Source organism: Synchiropus splendidus, chromosome 8 (assembly GCF_027744825.2).
Source record: "Synchiropus splendidus isolate RoL2022-P1 chromosome 8, RoL_Sspl_1.0, whole genome shotgun sequence".
Classification (NCBI taxonomy): domain Eukaryota; kingdom Metazoa; phylum Chordata; class Actinopteri; order Syngnathiformes; family Callionymidae; genus Synchiropus; species Synchiropus splendidus.
This window is the reverse complement of record NC_071341.1, coordinates 21,577,984-21,594,037: the sequence shown is the minus strand read 5'-3', so window position 1 is coordinate 21,594,037 and position 16,054 is coordinate 21,577,984. Positions and strand designations below refer to the sequence as shown.

Below are 16,054 nucleotides of genomic sequence, written 5' to 3'. Positions count from 1 at the left end.
AGTTTCTCCTGGCGGTGGCAGGAAATGTTGTGGGTCTGGGGAACGTGTGGAGGTTTCCCTACCTCTGCTACAAGAACGGCGGAGGTGAGATGGTTTAAAGATGAATCCCCGAGAGGGAACTCATTCGTGTTCTTCTAGGGGCCTTCTTGGTGCCGTACATGGTGTTCGTGCTGACATGTGGGGTCCCTCTCTTCTTGCTTGAGACCACCATCGGCCAGTACTCTCAGGAGGGAAGTGTGACCTGCTGGAAGAAGCTGTGTCCACTGGCAGAAGGTAGGTTCACAAGGTTTTCATGTCTTCAAGATTAAACAAACCTTCTGTTATCAAATCGCTCAAGCATTAGCTGGAGATTTAAAACCAATATTTAGATAAAGCATGTCACAAGTTTCACAGGAAGTCACTGAACAGCTATTTATTATGGTAAAACATTTGTGTTTGAGAGTTTTTTTTTTCATAGAAGTTGCAAGCATTCTCTCATTATAAGAGATAATAATATTAATAATAATAAAAATTTTTGACTGAACATTTCAACAGTTTTGACTGTAGTTATCAACAGGAAAAAAGAAAACTCACTTTCCAATGATATTGCAATATTCTAAGCAGAACTGTTACTTAAATTGACAAGGACATTAAGTGTCAGAGTCAGAACACGATGGAACGATGGAAGGTTGCTGCCTCCGTTTGTTGGTCAGTTTGACCACTGATGAAAAATGTTCTGCCATGTTTGATGGGAGATATAAGCAGGACTGAAAGAACAAACTCAGAAGGCAGCTGCTGGTTCACTTGCGGTTACCAGCTACTTGGTAACCAGGAGAGGAGTGTCCACCAAAGTTTGGAAATTGAGTTTTTGAAACATTTATCAAAGTTAAACATTAAAATCACACAGACACATTAACATGTCATACAAATACCGTGTGTTATTTGGATGTGAACCACTTGACCTGTGGCACAGACTCATGTTCTCACGCATCTGATCTGTCACTCACTTCCTAACCTACCGACAGAAGCCTCTCTCTTTCTGTCAGTGCCTCTGCATGAACTTCCATCAAGTGTCTTTATCGACCATGTTCCAAAATGATTGTGGGCAGGGATTGGCTACGGTGGTCTGCTGATCCTCCTCTACAGCTGCATGACCTACATCATCATACTGTCCTGGTCCTTGCTCTACCTGATCTTCTCCTTCAGCCCTCAGCTGCCTTGGTCCAGCTGCTTTAATGACTGGAACACAGGTCGGTCTGAGCTACCAGTTTGGGATGTGAATCCTCATGACGCAACATCTGCATAATCTATCACTTACATGCAGTGATGGGCCCAGTGAGGCTTCATGAAACAGTGTCTTTATTTTTTAGAGCTCAGCAGGTGGCGCTGTTGGTTTAAAGATGAGATGAAGTTTCATGGAAATAGTTGGTTACATCCAAAGATTTTAGAGCAGAGAGTGCCATCTAGTGGGCTCTGAGAACGGGGCGCTGTATCATGAAGCCTCATCTGCACATCATATATACCAGGTTTAGTATATACATGTCCATATTGAGTATTGTAGGCAGCTCAACTACTGGAAGTGCTGCGTCGACTTCAACCGTGTAATTCTAATAAAGTCTGTCTTCAGGTCCAGACAAAGTACCAGGTAACAGGTTGATGTTGGGGTCCCTTTGAACCTTTGTTGTTATGTCAGTTTTGATAATAAATTCCAAATGGTGTCACAGTGCTAACAGATATTCCCTCATGTCGTTTCACGCTGCTCGTAAATTCCTTTTCTAAGAACGCAGTTTACAGACCGATAAATATAAGTTGTCTGTCAAACAATTTTGGCCCCGCATGACGGAATCTGACGCCACGCTCTAAGGGCCCTGTATAATAAAGTAGACATCTGGCTCCCTCTAGTGGCTGACAGGCTTCACAACGCCAACATTAAGTGATAGTCCTGTCAAACTTGCTGAGTAGGTCCGCCAGTGCCCTGAAGGAGCTGCTAACGGGCCGGTGTTTCCTATCTTTGAGAAAGAAATCTGATCATTTTCAATCCTGTTAGAGGACTGCGTAGACTTTTCCCCGGGCAATAAGACACTGGACTGGAGAAACAGGACCAACACCACCTCTGCTGCCACTGAATTCTGGGAGTAAGTCACAAACTGTAAATTCAAACTTGGATCACGAGAAGCTTCATGAAATTGTCGTTGAACGTTGCAGGCGGCGGGTGCTGAAGCTCTCAGGGGGTATTGAGGAGGTGGGCCACATCAGGTGGGAGATACTGCTCTGTCTCATGCTGATGTGGGTCATCTGCTACTTTTGCATCTGGAAAGGCGTCAGATCCACAGGAAAGGTATGTTTTCCTGACGTCGCTGGTCTGTAAAGCCACACGTGAGGTGCTAACGTGGAGGTGGCCCAGGTGGTGTACTTCACCGCCACCTTCCCGTACGTGACGCTGGTGGTTCTGCTCATCCGTGGGCTCACACTCCCAGGAGCCAAGCAAGGGGTCTTGTACTATCTCCTTCCTGAGCCCTCCAAGCTCCTGGACGCGCAGGTCTGGATGGAGGCCGTGGCGCAGATCTTCTTCTCCTACAGTGTGGGAGTGGGCTCCCTCATAGTCCTGGGCAGCTACAACCCTCGCCACAACAACTGCTACAAGTACGGGGACCTGGGTGGCGCGAGCTGTGGGCGCGAGCTGTGTTTGACGCGTCGTGCGTGTTTTTCAGGGACTGTTTCTGGCTGTGCCTGCTGAACAGTGGCACCAGCGTGGTGGCTGGATTTGCCGTCTTCTCTGTTCTTGGATTCATGGCACACGAGCAAGGCGTCCCCATCGATGAGGTGGCAGAGTCCGGTAAGAACAGCTAGAGAAACAAGAGGGTGCCAGGGTTGTTTCAGGCAACTTTGGGTGCTGTACTTGAGGGCAAACTGAGTCAAGCTAGTCATATTAGCTGCTGTGAGGGTCCAGTTCCATCAGGTGTGGAAAGTTTGTTGCTAATCCACCACACAAACACCTGCAGCTGAATACGAGTGGCGATAAAACGGCTGCAAAAATGACAAATACCTGTAACCAAGAGTTGCACAAGGACTGTGCCCTGTTGCCGCGAGAAGGTCCAGACTATTTCACCGAACATTTTCAGATTAACCAATAGACCAAAACGCACCAGTGTTCCCCGGGGTCCACCCTCTAACATGAACATGCCTGGTGGTAGAGATGGGTCAATGAGGCTTCATGAAACAGTATGCTGATTTTTAGAGCTCAGTTGGTGGCACAGTTGGTTTAAAAATGAGGTGAAGTTTCATTAAAATGGCTGTTCAAATCAATAGACTTTAGAACATAGATCGGAGGACACTGTTTCATGAAACCTCGCCGGCCCATCACTTCCTGGTGGTATCCTGGCTGGATGGCTGAGCCCCTGTAGTCTCTGACAAGAGATTAAAAAAAGGGCATCATAGGAAGCCCAGTTCTCACTTGTAGCAGGTCAGACAGCCTTTACTTAGTGATGGGCTGGCGAGGCTTCATGAAACAATGTCCTTATTTTCAGAGCCCACTCGACGGCGCTCTCTGCTCAAAAATTTGACCAACCATTACGATGAAACTTCACCTCATTTTTAAACCAACAGTGCCACCTACTGAGCTTTAAAAATAAGGACAATGTTTCACGAAGCCTCACTAGCCCATCACAAAGTTTCATTTAAATTGTTGGTCAAATGCAAAGATTTTAGAGCCGAGAGCGCCACCTTGAGAGCTCTGAAGATGAGGACACTGTTTCATGAGGCCTCATTGGCCCATCACCACCGCACCCCATACCTTCTTCAGCTCTGACAGAACTCCCACAGGAACCTGATGAAGTCCCTTCTTCGGCTTCACAAAACTGCACTGCTCCTCCTATACTATCAAGAGCAAGAGTGTTTTCTTTCTGTTGTGTGGCAGGTCCAGGCCTGGCCTTCATCGCCTACCCTCAGGCGGTGGCCATGATGCCGCTGCCTCAGTTGTGGTCCATCTGTTTCTTCGTCATGCTGATCCTCCTGGGCCTGGACACAGAAGTGAGCCGACACTTCGTCCACAGACGTCCCACAAACACGTCACCGTGTCTGTGTCTTGAGCAGTTTGTTGCCATGGAAGTGGTGATGACTTCCATCATCGACTTGTTTCCCACCGTGATGCGACGGCCGGGTCGGCGGGAACGTTTCCTCTTGCTGTTCTGCCTCACATGCTTCGTCCTCCAGCTCATCATGGTCACAGAGGTCCGTACGGGAGGGGTAAACGATACACATTGTTTCTGTCAGAACAATAAAGCTCTGGCCCACAGGGAGGGATGTACGCATTTCAGCTCTTCGACTACTACGCTTGCAACGGCGCCTGCATCCTCTTCCTCTGTGTGTTTGAGAGCTTGGCCATGGGCTGGATTTTTGGTAGGTTCCAGTCACCTCCACGATAGAATCACAGCACATTTCAAATGGTGCAGTTTAGGTCAGGGGTCCTTGACCTTTTTGATCTCGGGGGGACCGGGGCCCATTAAATTGAACCACGTTTAATCTACTTACTCGTAAACAAACCACAACCTTGTGAAATGACATGAAACCATGTGATCGTCGCAAACATATATATATTTGTCATTGAAAAGTCCAACCCACAGCAGAACCAGGTCAAATATATTAAAGAAAAAAGACAAAAATATACACTTGATGCAAACTATTGAGAAAATTGTACATCATGAATGAAATTCTGAATTAAATAAATATAATAAAAAATGTCAAAATATCATAAAATATAATATTCAATTTTCAAAATAAACTCTAACTAAGATATAAGAAAAGTCAAAATGAAAATATCGCCATAAAATTTTCGAATTAATTTTGAAAGGTGCCTCCATGAACAGTTTTTACTCTTGTGGAGGTGGCATCGCTTTCTTTATCATTTTTCTCATCAAAACTTCTCCATGCTTGGTAACTATCACAGATTTGCAGCAGCCAAATCAATATAATGACTCACTACTGCCACCATATGTGGCAAAGGTATTAAACTGAGCGTCTCGTGGCCCAAAGGTGTCAAACAAAAAACTTTTAGTAGCCCTCTAGGAGGCGCTCGCGGCTCTATGGTTAAGAATGACAGGTTTATGCTGTTGGATTAAAGAATTCAATGTCATTTTTTTAAGACTTTCAAAGCAGGTTCTCTGTCCTGTGACGGCAGGAGCTGATAAGATCTACGGCATCATCCGAGACATGACTGGTGAACGCGCCAATGCCTACTTCAAAATCTGCTGGCTCTATGTCACGCCCGCCGTCTCTCTGGTCAGTTGCTCAGGAGCAGACCATCGTCCACCTCACCCCACACCATCACACGTTTCTGCTCCATGTTCCCCCAGGCATCCTTCATATGTTCTCTGGTGGAGTACCAGCCGCTCACCTTCAACCGCTGGTACGTGTATCCAGACTGGGCCTACGTGATAGGCTGGATTGCGGCGCTCTCCTCCATCCTGCTGGTACCAGGCTGGGCTCTGTACAGACTCGGCACCGGGACCGGACCACTCAAAAAGGTAGGTGCTGCACACGCTTTTGCTTCTGCTCCAAAAAGGAGAATAAGAGAAAATGATTCAATTGTAAGATGAAGCTGGAAAAAAGAGGAGAAGAAAAAGGCCCCTCACTCCCTGTGGTCTGCAGCCCAGCCCTCCCAAGACTTTGCCTCTAGTGGCCCCTGACCGACTGAGTATGAGACATTTTATGTATGATATAGATCAGAGGTGAGCAATAACATTTCCTAAAGGGCCACATTAGAAACTGTAACAGGTGTGAGGGGCCATCATGGAGAGAAAGACAGAGATGACTGCAAAACATAACGGAAAAATATCCAAAATATACACGTAAATAACAAGGACAAAATGAACCTAAGAAGATGAAATGTAAGTAAGGATATTAAGAAGTGTAAATAGGCCATGAAACCTATGGAAATATTGCATTTTATATCCACTTAATTTGAATATAAATCAACTATGGACTAGGTGTTCAAGATAAAAAGCCAATTTATTTCAAAATATATTTTCAGTATAACTTCAATGTATTTTGAGGAACAAGAAAAAAAATCTTGAAGCTAGAACATGCTATATTTACTGCTGAAGTGGTGGCGGTGACTAAAAGAGAGAACAAAAAAGGCACATATTAGTTATGGTTTTAGTCTGATGTCAAATGGGCCACAAAAATACAGGCATTGGGCCGCATATGGCCCCCAGGCCGCACTTTTTCCCGGTCTGATGTGAACTGATGTGAGATGTTTTTATATTAAATATTATTATAGTTTACATTAACATTTATTTGTGCATTGGAATACTACCAGTAATAGTAATAATAATAACAATAATAATAAATAGATTAAATGTACTTTTTTTCTGTGTGGAGTAATGGTTTTGAAAACGGAAAAATGCAACTAAGTAGTAATAGTTGTCAACTGTGAATCAAAATGTTTCCAAATCTGTATGATAACTTAATAAAAAATACATTTTAATTTCATTTATCCATAAAAACCCGCCATATAATTCAGACAATAGGTGACACTGAACAAACTGGTGTCTCGATGAGAAGGCCACGATAACAAAACACTGCCTGATAGAGAGTTTTGGTTTTGTTTTAACATTTGGAATGTGTTTTTGTTTGTCAGCGTCTACATCAGCTGTGCAGGCCAGCGCCTTCTGAGAGCGCCCACTCACTGACCTGCCGGACGGAGGAGGCCCTGATGGATGACGCAGCCTGTTCTCGGGTGACACAGGACTTGTACTGACCACTGCCAGACCAGATTCACATTTAATCCGTCTCATTCTAAATGAGTGTCGCCACCTTTTCTGGCTGATGCTGTCTTCTCACCAAAGCCCAAATTATTTATACCTGTTTTTACGTCAATTCCACTTTGTTTGCGGAAGAGCAATAAACCAATAGAGAGTTGATGGTCTTGTTGAAGTATGCTGGTGTTTAACCCTTCTTAAAGCAAGTATTGAGTCCAGTAGTCTGGAAGATCACGTCAGTGAGCAAAAATATTACGATGCCATAAAGCAGATTTATGCATTTTTTATTAAAACTCCAAACCAAAAATGGTAGAAATCAAGTGGCATTTCATACATGATATTCGTATTATCGTCACCAATGAGCACGCAGACAGGAGAGATCAGAGCTTCAGTGATTCAGGCCACATGACAGGAGGCTCCTCTGTTTCATATGTTGATGTTGCGGCTTGATCCCTGACAACTGCGTTGCAACGTCAGGTGTCTGTCGACTCAGAGGCAGATTTCCAGCTCTGAAATATTCACGCTGGTATGTGGAGACATTCCTCATTACCTAAGGCCACTGTGGATCAACGGCACTGAGAGCCAGCGTCTCCTCGAGGCGATGGAGGCGTCATTTGTCAGACACCTGGAGTAGAGCAGCTGTGTTCGGCACACAGATAGCGAGCGTCTTGTGAGTATGTGCTGGTGGCTTCAGCATGGATGGTTTACAGGTCAGTGCTGAGGAAACTGGACAGAGTTTTGGTTTCCACTTTGGCTTCCGTTTATATGAAGAGCAGGAGCTGCTGATGAAACCTTCCCTGACCTTGGCACAGTGTGAAATAGTGATGGGCCTGTGACGCTTCACGAAACAGTGTCCTTATTTTTAGAGATCAGGAGGTGGCGCTGTTGGTTTCAAAATGAGATGATGTTTCATTGAAATGGTTGCTCAAATCCGAAGATTTTACAGCAGAGAGTGCCATCTAGTGGGCTCTGAAGATGGGGCACTGTTTCATGAAGCCTCACCAGCCCATCTTTAGTATAAACTGTGTGCTCTCACTGGTTTAGCATCAATGAGGCATTTTAAATGAAGACAAGCTTGAATTTTGTGACTAATCTCACCAAGCATTAACTGTGTCGACGCTGCATTCAGTGCCTCCGGGTCACTAAACCGGAATTGACTTACAAACTTCCCAACTTGATTATTTGGGGCAGACAAAAGTGAGGCATCACCAGCCCCGCGGATTTCAAATGTCAGAGCTCTTCAAAACAAGAGCGGCTGTCGTGCACTTCAGTGGCACTTGCTCCGCGACTCGCCCTTCGAATGTTACAAGTCTGTTTTAGCTGGTGGAACTATCAGGACTCATGACAGCCACCTTGGAAGAAGCTGCCTTGAGTTCCTGCTCCTGGACGCGGTTCAACTGAGGCGGCTCACGGTTTCCGTTTGGCTCGAGTATTTCAGAGGCAGGATGCGTGTCACAGTGCGTGGCCGCCTTCAGCTCAGCTTTCCTCGGCTGACTGGTCTGCTCCTGCAGAGGGCTGAGGTCGGGGTAGCAGCCCGATTCCTGCATCATCCTGTGCAGGCTCTCCCAGGCAGGTCTGCCACCAGGGGGCGTGCTGCTGCCGCTGCAGGCGGCCTGGCACAGCAGCTCGGTGTGCTGCCGCAGCAGAGCGATGTCTCGGTCGGTGGCCATGCTCTGGTGCAGCAGCTCTTTGGTCTGCACGGTGATGTCCAGCAGCCCCGACTGACTCAGGATCCCCACGGTGTTGAGGAAGCGACGGTGGCGCGAGCTGCTCTGCGGGACTTTTTCAGGCTGCGCCGGAACATTCTGCTTGGGCCCCGCCACTGGCTCGGTGCAGACCCTCTTGATGAGGTTCTGCGCTTCGCTGACGGCCTTGTCAGGCGGCTGCTTCTTGCAGGGGTGCGGCGCGATGCGAGGGTAAGAGTTCAGTATCGGCAAGTACGTGGCGCTCGCCTTCCTCCCGGCGGCGTTGGCTTTCCGTGTCACAGACTTGTGGCTCTGGAAGGAGGTGGGCATCAAGATGGGCTGCTGCAGGAGGATCAGGTGAGGAGCAGGAAGCGGGTCACTACTGCCACCATGCATCTGCTGGGTTGAGTCAGGCTGCAGGCGACAGGACCGTCAGAATCAAGGGGAAGTAGAACCTGATGAGATCTATCCAGCTACATACTGCTACGATGATGGGGAGGGTCGGCTCAGCCACGCTGGGCTCAGCCTTGTCGCCCTGTGTGGTGAGACAAACACGTCACATCAGGAGCGGCTCAGTCCGGGAATGAGTGAAATATATGAGCGACCTGGTTCACAACAATGTTCTTGATGATGTAGAGGGGCTGGATCGGGGGTCCAGCAGCGGCCACAGCAGGCTTCCCTGAGTCCCGCCCATCTTTTTGGTGGGTCTTTGCTTCCGCTGAAGACTGACTCTTCAAGCTTTGCTGCTCCTCCGAATCTGTCTGCTGCCATTCCGATCCGTTGTCTGATAATATGATAAAGGTTAAGAGAGAGGACTCTCATGCTGAGGTGGGACGGCAGTGCACACAAATGTTTGCCATTCAGAAGTACTTTTCTGAAAGGTACGGAGCCCTGGAAGTGACATGCATGTGTTTATTTGTTTGCATGTCACATGTATGACTTGATTGTTTTTATCCCGAGATAACAGTTATCCCGAGATATCAGTTATCTCAGGATGACTGTTATCTCGGGATCTCTATCAATCTCAAGATTATTTTTATCTCAAGATACAATCGTAAATGTCAGCGCACGCGTAACTGCCTCTCTGCTAAAAGCGCACAGACTTTGCCGTCTGCAATATTCTGACTCGCATTGTAGTGACAGGTGGATGTATACAAAGTGCTTCCATGCATGACTTTATTTTTTTATCCCGAGGTATAATTTTTATCTCGGGATAAAAAAAATAAAGTCATGCATGTCCTTCCAGGGACGCGTAATACGTATTAGCCACACATGGTATTATTCTGAGCATAAAGCACTTTATCAGGGTGTTAAACGCGCACCGACTTGCAGACAGTGACTGACAACGTTGACGAACAGTTACGAAGCCATGGGAGACACTGTGGTTACAGGAGGATGCATACAACACACTTTGCCAGAGAGGCAGTTACGCATGCGCTGACATTTACGATTGTATCTTGAGATAACAATTATCTTGAGATAACAGTTATCTCGGGATAAAAAAAAAATAAAGTCACAGCCAAAAAAATGAACACATGCATGTCACTTCCAGGGCTCCGTAGAAAGGCCTTTACATGTATTTAAAAAAAGTGCCATCCCAATGTTGTCCTGTGGTTTAGGAGCAGGTCAAATCAGCACATGAGCTGCAAAACAAACACTGCTGAGTCAGCGCAGCGGCACATGCTGTTCCCATTACGCTTGTTTATAAGGGCTGCAGCCTGCGTCGACTTGTGCAGCTGGATGGACGCGACAGGAAGCAACTCACCAGAGAAGCCCGAGTCATTCTCTGAGCTGTAGCAGGAGCCTCGTCCGCTGGAGACGTTCGAGTGCTTGGCGTCGCGCATGGCCAGCAGGGTCGAACTGTTGCTCTTGTCTTTGGCACACTTGGTGGACGTGACCTGACTCAGGCACGGCTTTTCCTTCGGCATGCTGGAGCCTGACAGCCACACACACATCATTTCAACCACATATTTACTGCTCCTTCTTCTCCCTGGGTTCTTTCTGCCGCTGTAAAGTTCAACTTTTTAAAGGTTTCATATGAAGTGACCAGACTTTTTAAGGGCAAGAATGAACCTTGACCCGCTGACACTGAGAGAAGAGTCTTGGTGTTGTTGTTACTGGGAGTCTAAAAGCATACGTGCGGTGCGTTCAAGGAACTTCAATACAGTATATTGGTCCAACGCGATGTCAATTCACGGCTCGGTGTGGCGTCATACTATTAGCAAAACCAAATGAGACACACCACATGCTGTTAGACTGACTCTTATGAAAGAATACCACTTGTTTATTTTATTTTAATTCACTATTATCGGCGTGTGTTTCTAACAATGGAGGACATGACAGCTTGGCCGCTCATTTGACTTCAGCGCAAAGTCACTGGTGATGAATGTTTTCCCGTCGTAAACCGTTCAGTGTTTACGTAGAAACACCGTCACGTGAATTAGAGGTCTCAAACTTCCGCAGGATTTTTCCCCAACACAAGTTCATTGGCTGCTTCTCCTTCCAACAAACTACACACTTAAATAACGGCAGAATGTGCTCAAAAGAAAGATCATTTAAATGAACAAAGAACGGGTAAAAAAAAAGTTCGAACTGAACCTAAATCCACTTCCTGTTTGCTTGAACGTTCACACAAAGCTTGGCGTTCACAAAGCACAAACACTATTAGACGTTCGGGCACTTTTTAAAAGACAGATTTAGAGTAAAACGTGCCTGAATATTTGACTGTACACGGCAAGCGTAAACGCATCTTTTCCGCTGGTTCCTTAAACGCCTCAGCGCAGCGCTCGACCCGCCTACATTATGTAACACTGAGTGTCCCGGCTTCGTACACGGTGTCCTCGACACTTGGGGTGAAAACGGTGAAATGTGGAACTATACACCCCGAACTGCGACGATATTACAGACGGGAAAGCGATAAGACATGTCAAACTGTAGTTTTGAGCAATATTACGAGGGAACTCAGGAACAAACTTGTGAATCCAAAGACGTAAATCTATCAAAAAGGCAACTACAATCCGTCGTTAGACATGTATTTAACTCACATTTGTCGACGACAGCTACTTCTCCCTGTCAACGTCGCGAGTGTACGGCAGCGAAACACCGGGAGATTTCAAAATAATATACACAACGCGGACTGAAATACGCTAAAACTTGGTCGTTTCTCTTTATTAACGATGTAAGTAACTTATTTGACATCAGTTAATCTTCACTCACCTCTCGATAAATCCCGCGGTGAGTGAAAAATCACATGGCGACACAGCCCGGCGGCTTGTTGCTGCTACCTTGACCGCTCCATTTGAGGCGGTCCTGAGCTACATCCGCGGCTCCCGACGTCCGAGCAAAGTAGACGCGAGGCGTGGTGGACTGGACAGCGAGGCGGGAGAGGACGCGCGGGTCCGGGTTACCTAGCATGAACTCGGGGCCGCCTGTTGGACCAGACCACCGACCAGACACAATACCAGTTCCTCCGCGAACCCTGCGCTCATTGGTCCGTCAGGCAAATTCGTCGGCCAATCAGAGACGGGTGCACGTGAGGTTAGGTAAGGAACAGCTGAGAGACGAGCTGGAGGTTGACGCCAAACTCGAGTCCGCTCTACCGTGTTTCAGTCAGGTGATGCGCGACACTAACGGGGGTGTATATTCTGACTAGTGCAGCATGTGCTGCGGGGAAAGCATCAGGCTGGGTACAGTTACACCGACTCCATTCATCAACACGGAGGCTTGTTTTGGTCCAGTGCGTGAAAACAAGAACAAAACACCAAAATATAAAACTTTTTTTTGCAGCAGACACTTTATTTTACATTTAAAAGAAATATGAAACATGACAGCCCACAGCTCTTGACAAGACGGACACTAATACAATTGAAATATTTTCTACAGCGGCTGCAAGATTACAGTAAAACAAGACGTCCCACCACATCACTGGGAATGTGCACCTCTTCCTCCTTGACAGGGCTCAAGTTATGCGTTTCGAGTCGCATTCACAAGGTCAGCAGGGCAGAGATGTCATCAAGTCCCGGGTGTCTGCTGACTTGCATGGTGTCGGGGGAGGAGAACTTGTTAAAAGTGGCAGACATCTCCCTGGTCTTGGCTTTGGCTGCAGCGGAGGCCAGGACGTGCATGATCCTGAGCAGGGTGGCCTCGCTTCAACAGACAAGACGCACCTGAGAGGTCAGAAGCCACCACAGTGCTCGTTAATACACACCTGCCGACGTGGATGCTGGAGGCCAGACACCAGGCTGCCTCACCCTCCGGGGTGGGAGGCTCCTGCACCACCTGCCGGGCTAAACACAGCGCCGCGCCGGCCAAGTGCACCGGCAGAACCACCACACACTGGTTCTCCAGCAGAGACAGCTGGAGCAGGTAGCGGGCCATCCACACCACCTGGAGACGTCAGGAACTCCTCAGTTCAGACGCAGCGCCCGTGATCCACGTGTCCTACCTTGGCACTGCAGCGGGCCAGGGACGCCAGGATGTGCAGGAAATGAAGAGGCGAACAGTAGGACAAGTCGAACTTGAGCCCACAGAGGACCTTGCGCTCCATCCTCAGCAGCTGGTGTTTGGTGTAGGTGTGGTCCATCAAGTAGCAGAGTCCAGACACCTGAGCGTGGAGAGGGGAGCGTCAGCCGCAGATGGGTCTCACCCCACTGACCCAACACACCTCAGGAAGAAGGCTTTCCTCCTTCTTTGCAGCGATGAAGAGACACACCATGCCCAGGAGCTGCAGGTTGGCGGTGGACACCTTGACCTGCCGCAGGGCTCGGTTCAGGAGGTGTATGGACAGGTACAAAGTGTCGTCCTGGAAATTCATTATCTCCTGCCAAAAATATATAAAATAAAGAACTTTAATAACGTCCGGCAGGTTGGAAGCGCTCTGTGGCAAATCCCACAATGCATTGCAATCCAACTGTACTGCATCTATTAAGACCACAACATCATAAAAATGTTTGTCTTTTTTCAATCCAAAAGGACAACACAAGCATTACCAATTGATGAAACTGATATAAAAAGGCAACAGCTAAGACGCCAGCTGCTGAAGCAAAGCGGTCGACTCACATGAACCTGCATCAGCCAGTCCACAAGGACCGCCCTGGTGCTGTCTGTGAAATGCCGGGGCAAGTCAGCGTTGGGGAAACAACTTCGCCCTTGAGATTTCTGCCAAAGATATGAAAGAGTTGCGTCTGTGGGTATGTCACATCACCATATATCACGATACTTTCAGTACCACAATGTGCTGGTATTTGAGATCTGCCAACATGGGAGGGATGGGAAAATTACAATATCATGTAAAATATATATATATATATATATATATATATATATGTGCATAAGACAAGTTCAGAAAGGCTTTCAGTTACATTCCAGTTGCCTTAAAACTCATGTTAAATTGTTTGCATTGTATATAACATATACTACAATATTGTATTGTTTTAACTATCACAAATGCAGCAGCATATGGAAGTATTACATGTTGATACAGCAATGCAATATTGCACAATACCAGTGTAGATATTTTCTTACAGCCCGAGGCAGCAGGGTCCTCAGGGCCCCCCCAAGCAAGGAACACAAATAAACTGCAGGTCAGCTTGAGTTGGTCATTTCACCCCTTTCTGTGGTAGAAAAACCTGATCTGCAACAACCCAGGACTCTGAAGAAACGCAGCATTAGAGCCAAAACTTCCACCACTCACTCGTAACACCAACTTTATCCCCATGTTCAAAAGGTGTCTGACAGCTCTGCAGTCACGTCACCAGCAAGTTAAACCTGTGATGGAGTCCACTGTTGCTACACTCACCATCATGTCCAGAAACATCTCCCAGGCGTAGGTGCGATCCAAAATCAGGTCCAGTTTCTGAAGCGTGGTTTCCACCTCGTGCCGCAGCAGGCTGGGCATCAGCGAGAGCAAACTCTCAAACCCCGGCAGAAGCACGGCTTGCTCCACACACCCTTCTGTGACATGGGAAGAAAGGAAAGGAAAAGAATGAGCCGGTCCTGGCGTCACATCCGAGCCCTGCAGAACACTGCACCTTTGGTTCCACCACCCACTGTCAGGCCGTCCTCGTGGAGCCCCATGATTCTTCCATCGGCTGCTCGCCCCGGAAACTTCCGCTCCTGTTGACACATTAATAAAGCTGTGATGAGTTGTTTATAGCTCAACTACAGTAGCCATATGCTAGTGATGGGCCAGTGAGGCTTCATGAAACAGTGACCTTATTTTTAGAGCCAAGTAGGTGGCGCTTAGTTTAAGAAAGGGTTGATATTTCATTAAAACGGTTGTTCAAATCCAAAGATTTTAGTGCCGAGAGCAACATCTAGTGGGCACTGGAAACGACACTGTTTCATGAGGTCTCAACAGGGCATCACTAGCACAGGTGTGTGTGACTCAAGAGCTACCCATTTGTGCTCAGACTCCATTTTGATGAGGCCCATCCTGGACTCCTCCATGTCGACAGGCTGCCATTGATCCAGGGGCCCACAGGTGTTGGCCCAAGCTCTGAAAGGGGCTCGCCGCTCCTCCGCCTGCAGGGGACACACACTCCTCTCCTTCAGGTAAACAAGCCCAATCGAAATAGTTGAACAAGAAATTAGCTCCTATGACTTTACTGTCCGCTTCTATCTGGGACTGGTGCTCCACTAAGCTAGTAAAAAAACAGTTTAAAATAAAGTTGAGGAGCAACAGCACTCGATTAGCATTCGCTCGGCTCCACGTGCAGGCGCCAGGTGAACGCAATCAACGCCATTATGAAGTTCGACATCAACACTACAGTTTTACATCGTCGCTTAAATGGCATTTTTTAAATCAAACATTCACTGTGAAGTCACTGAGCACCGCACTGTGAGTTTTCATGCGGTTTGGCGGCCGTGAGTCTGCAGTAGAAAGGCGGTCACCTTCATGTGTAAGTCCAACAGAGGCTTGGAGTCGCAGACGCCGGTCCTGGCCATGTTCATAGCCGCAGACGGAGCAACCTGCCGGGCCACTGCAGCTACTTATCCACGAGTGGCAGCGGACACCTGAGGCTGAGAGAACCGCCAGGACGCGCGCACCTGCGCCACTATAAATACAGCCGGGAGGGGGCGGGGCTTCCTCCGCCGGTGGTCGCGGGACAGAACATGCGGTGTTTTTCGTCTTCTTTGTTTACGGTTTTGACTCCACGAGACCAAACGCGTTTATATAGAAGATTAGACTGAAGAATTTAGCGACGGAACCTAAATGTTTTTTTGAAAATGAATACATTTTTTGCCTTTAAGTTTAATGTCATTGATATGAAATTATTAAAAGAGTCGGCTCGCAATTCAGTTGTTTCATTTTCGTCATCTAAATACCAGCAGAAACTTTTACATGATCTACCCAGCCAACTGAAATATTATTCTGTTTCCTCCGTTTTGTTTTATGGCCTGTTCTTAGATGAAATGTTCTTTACTTGTCCCACAAGGTCATTTACTTGTAGGCCAAAGTAGCTTGCGTTTCCATACAAAAGCAAAGCACGATTGGCATCAAACAGAATATGGAAGTCAAATCCGACAAGCTCGCATTGGCCATAACTTGATCTCTCATATCAGGAGAAAAAGCACGTATTGAAAAAAGATGTTCAACTCAGACATGGCCTACTTTAATGGCACACGTTTATC

General features: G+C 47.2%; 3 protein-coding genes across 3 annotated transcripts; 1 reads left to right on the top strand and 2 right to left on the bottom strand.

The window, feature by feature from the left end:
* Positions 1–143: 143 nt before the first annotated feature.
* Positions 144–6,736, top strand: LOC128763471 (sodium- and chloride-dependent GABA transporter 2-like). The gene is made up of 12 exons (XM_053872254.1): positions 144–273; positions 1,089–1,229; positions 2,027–2,114; positions 2,185–2,317; positions 2,384–2,622; positions 2,691–2,815; positions 3,896–4,008; positions 4,072–4,209; positions 4,275–4,377; positions 5,156–5,256; positions 5,331–5,501; positions 6,617–6,736. The coding sequence occupies exons 1-12, from the start codon at positions 159–161 to the stop codon at positions 6,734–6,736; spliced, it is 1,587 nt and encodes a 528-aa protein (XP_053728229.1). The 5' UTR covers positions 144–158.
* Positions 6,737–7,965: 1,229 nt separating this feature from the next.
* Positions 7,966–11,884, bottom strand: si:ch211-132b12.7 (uncharacterized protein LOC564531 homolog). The gene is made up of 5 exons (XM_053873843.1): positions 11,639–11,884; positions 10,188–10,358; positions 9,028–9,206; positions 8,904–8,957; positions 7,966–8,836 (listed from the first exon to the last, which is right to left on the bottom strand). The coding sequence occupies exons 2-5, from the start codon at positions 10,348–10,350 to the stop codon at positions 8,054–8,056; spliced, it is 1,179 nt and encodes a 392-aa protein (XP_053729818.1). The 5' UTR covers positions 10,351–10,358; positions 11,639–11,884; the 3' UTR covers positions 7,966–8,053.
* Positions 11,885–12,264: 380 nt separating this feature from the next.
* Positions 12,265–15,447, bottom strand: ccnp (cyclin P). Its single transcript, XM_053873413.1, has 9 exons — positions 15,314–15,447; positions 14,819–14,944; positions 14,452–14,536; positions 14,220–14,374; positions 13,481–13,579; positions 13,086–13,241; positions 12,867–13,025; positions 12,630–12,808; positions 12,265–12,568 (listed from the first exon to the last, which is right to left on the bottom strand). The coding sequence occupies exons 1-9, from the start codon at positions 15,371–15,373 to the stop codon at positions 12,406–12,408; spliced, it is 1,182 nt and encodes a 393-aa protein (XP_053729388.1). The 5' UTR covers positions 15,374–15,447; the 3' UTR covers positions 12,265–12,405.
* Between the last annotated feature and the right edge of the window lie 607 nt (positions 15,448–16,054).

What these genes read in the sequence shown, in the direction of transcription:
- LOC128763471 (XM_053872254.1), top strand. Translation starts at nt 159, where the DNA reads ATGGTGTTCGTGCTGACATGTGGGGTCCCTCTCTTCTTGCTTGAGACC. An exon ending in GCTGCCACTGAATTCTGGGA is followed by an intron (nt 2,115 to 2,184) that starts GTAAGTCACAAA and finishes TGAACGTTGCAG; the next exon opens with GCGGCGGGTGCTGAAGCTCT. An exon ending in CGCCACAACAACTGCTACAA is followed by an intron (nt 2,623 to 2,690) that starts GTACGGGGACCT and finishes CGTGTTTTTCAG; the next exon opens with GGACTGTTTCTGGCTGTGCC.
- si:ch211-132b12.7 (XM_053873843.1), bottom strand. Translation starts at nt 10,350, where the DNA reads ATGCCGAAGGAAAAGCCGTGCCTGAGTCAGGTCACGTCCACCAAGTGT. An exon ending in GAATGACTCGGGCTTCTCTG is followed by an intron (nt 9,207 to 10,187) that starts GTGAGTTGCTTC and finishes TCATATTATCAG; the next exon opens with ACAACGGATCGGAATGGCAG. An exon ending in CCCTCCCCATCATCGTAGCA is followed by an intron (nt 8,837 to 8,903) that starts GTATGTAGCTGG and finishes TGTCGCCTGCAG; the next exon opens with CCTGACTCAACCCAGCAGAT.
- ccnp (XM_053873413.1), bottom strand. Translation starts at nt 15,373, where the DNA reads ATGAACATGGCCAGGACCGGCGTCTGCGACTCCAAGCCTCTGTTGGAC. An exon ending in TGTTGGACTTACACATGAAG is followed by an intron (nt 14,945 to 15,313) that starts GTGACCGCCTTT and finishes TGTCCCCTGCAG; the next exon opens with GCGGAGGAGCGGCGAGCCCC. An exon ending in ACTGGCTGATGCAGGTTCAT is followed by an intron (nt 13,242 to 13,480) that starts GTGAGTCGACCG and finishes TATTTTTGGCAG; the next exon opens with GAGATAATGAATTTCCAGGA.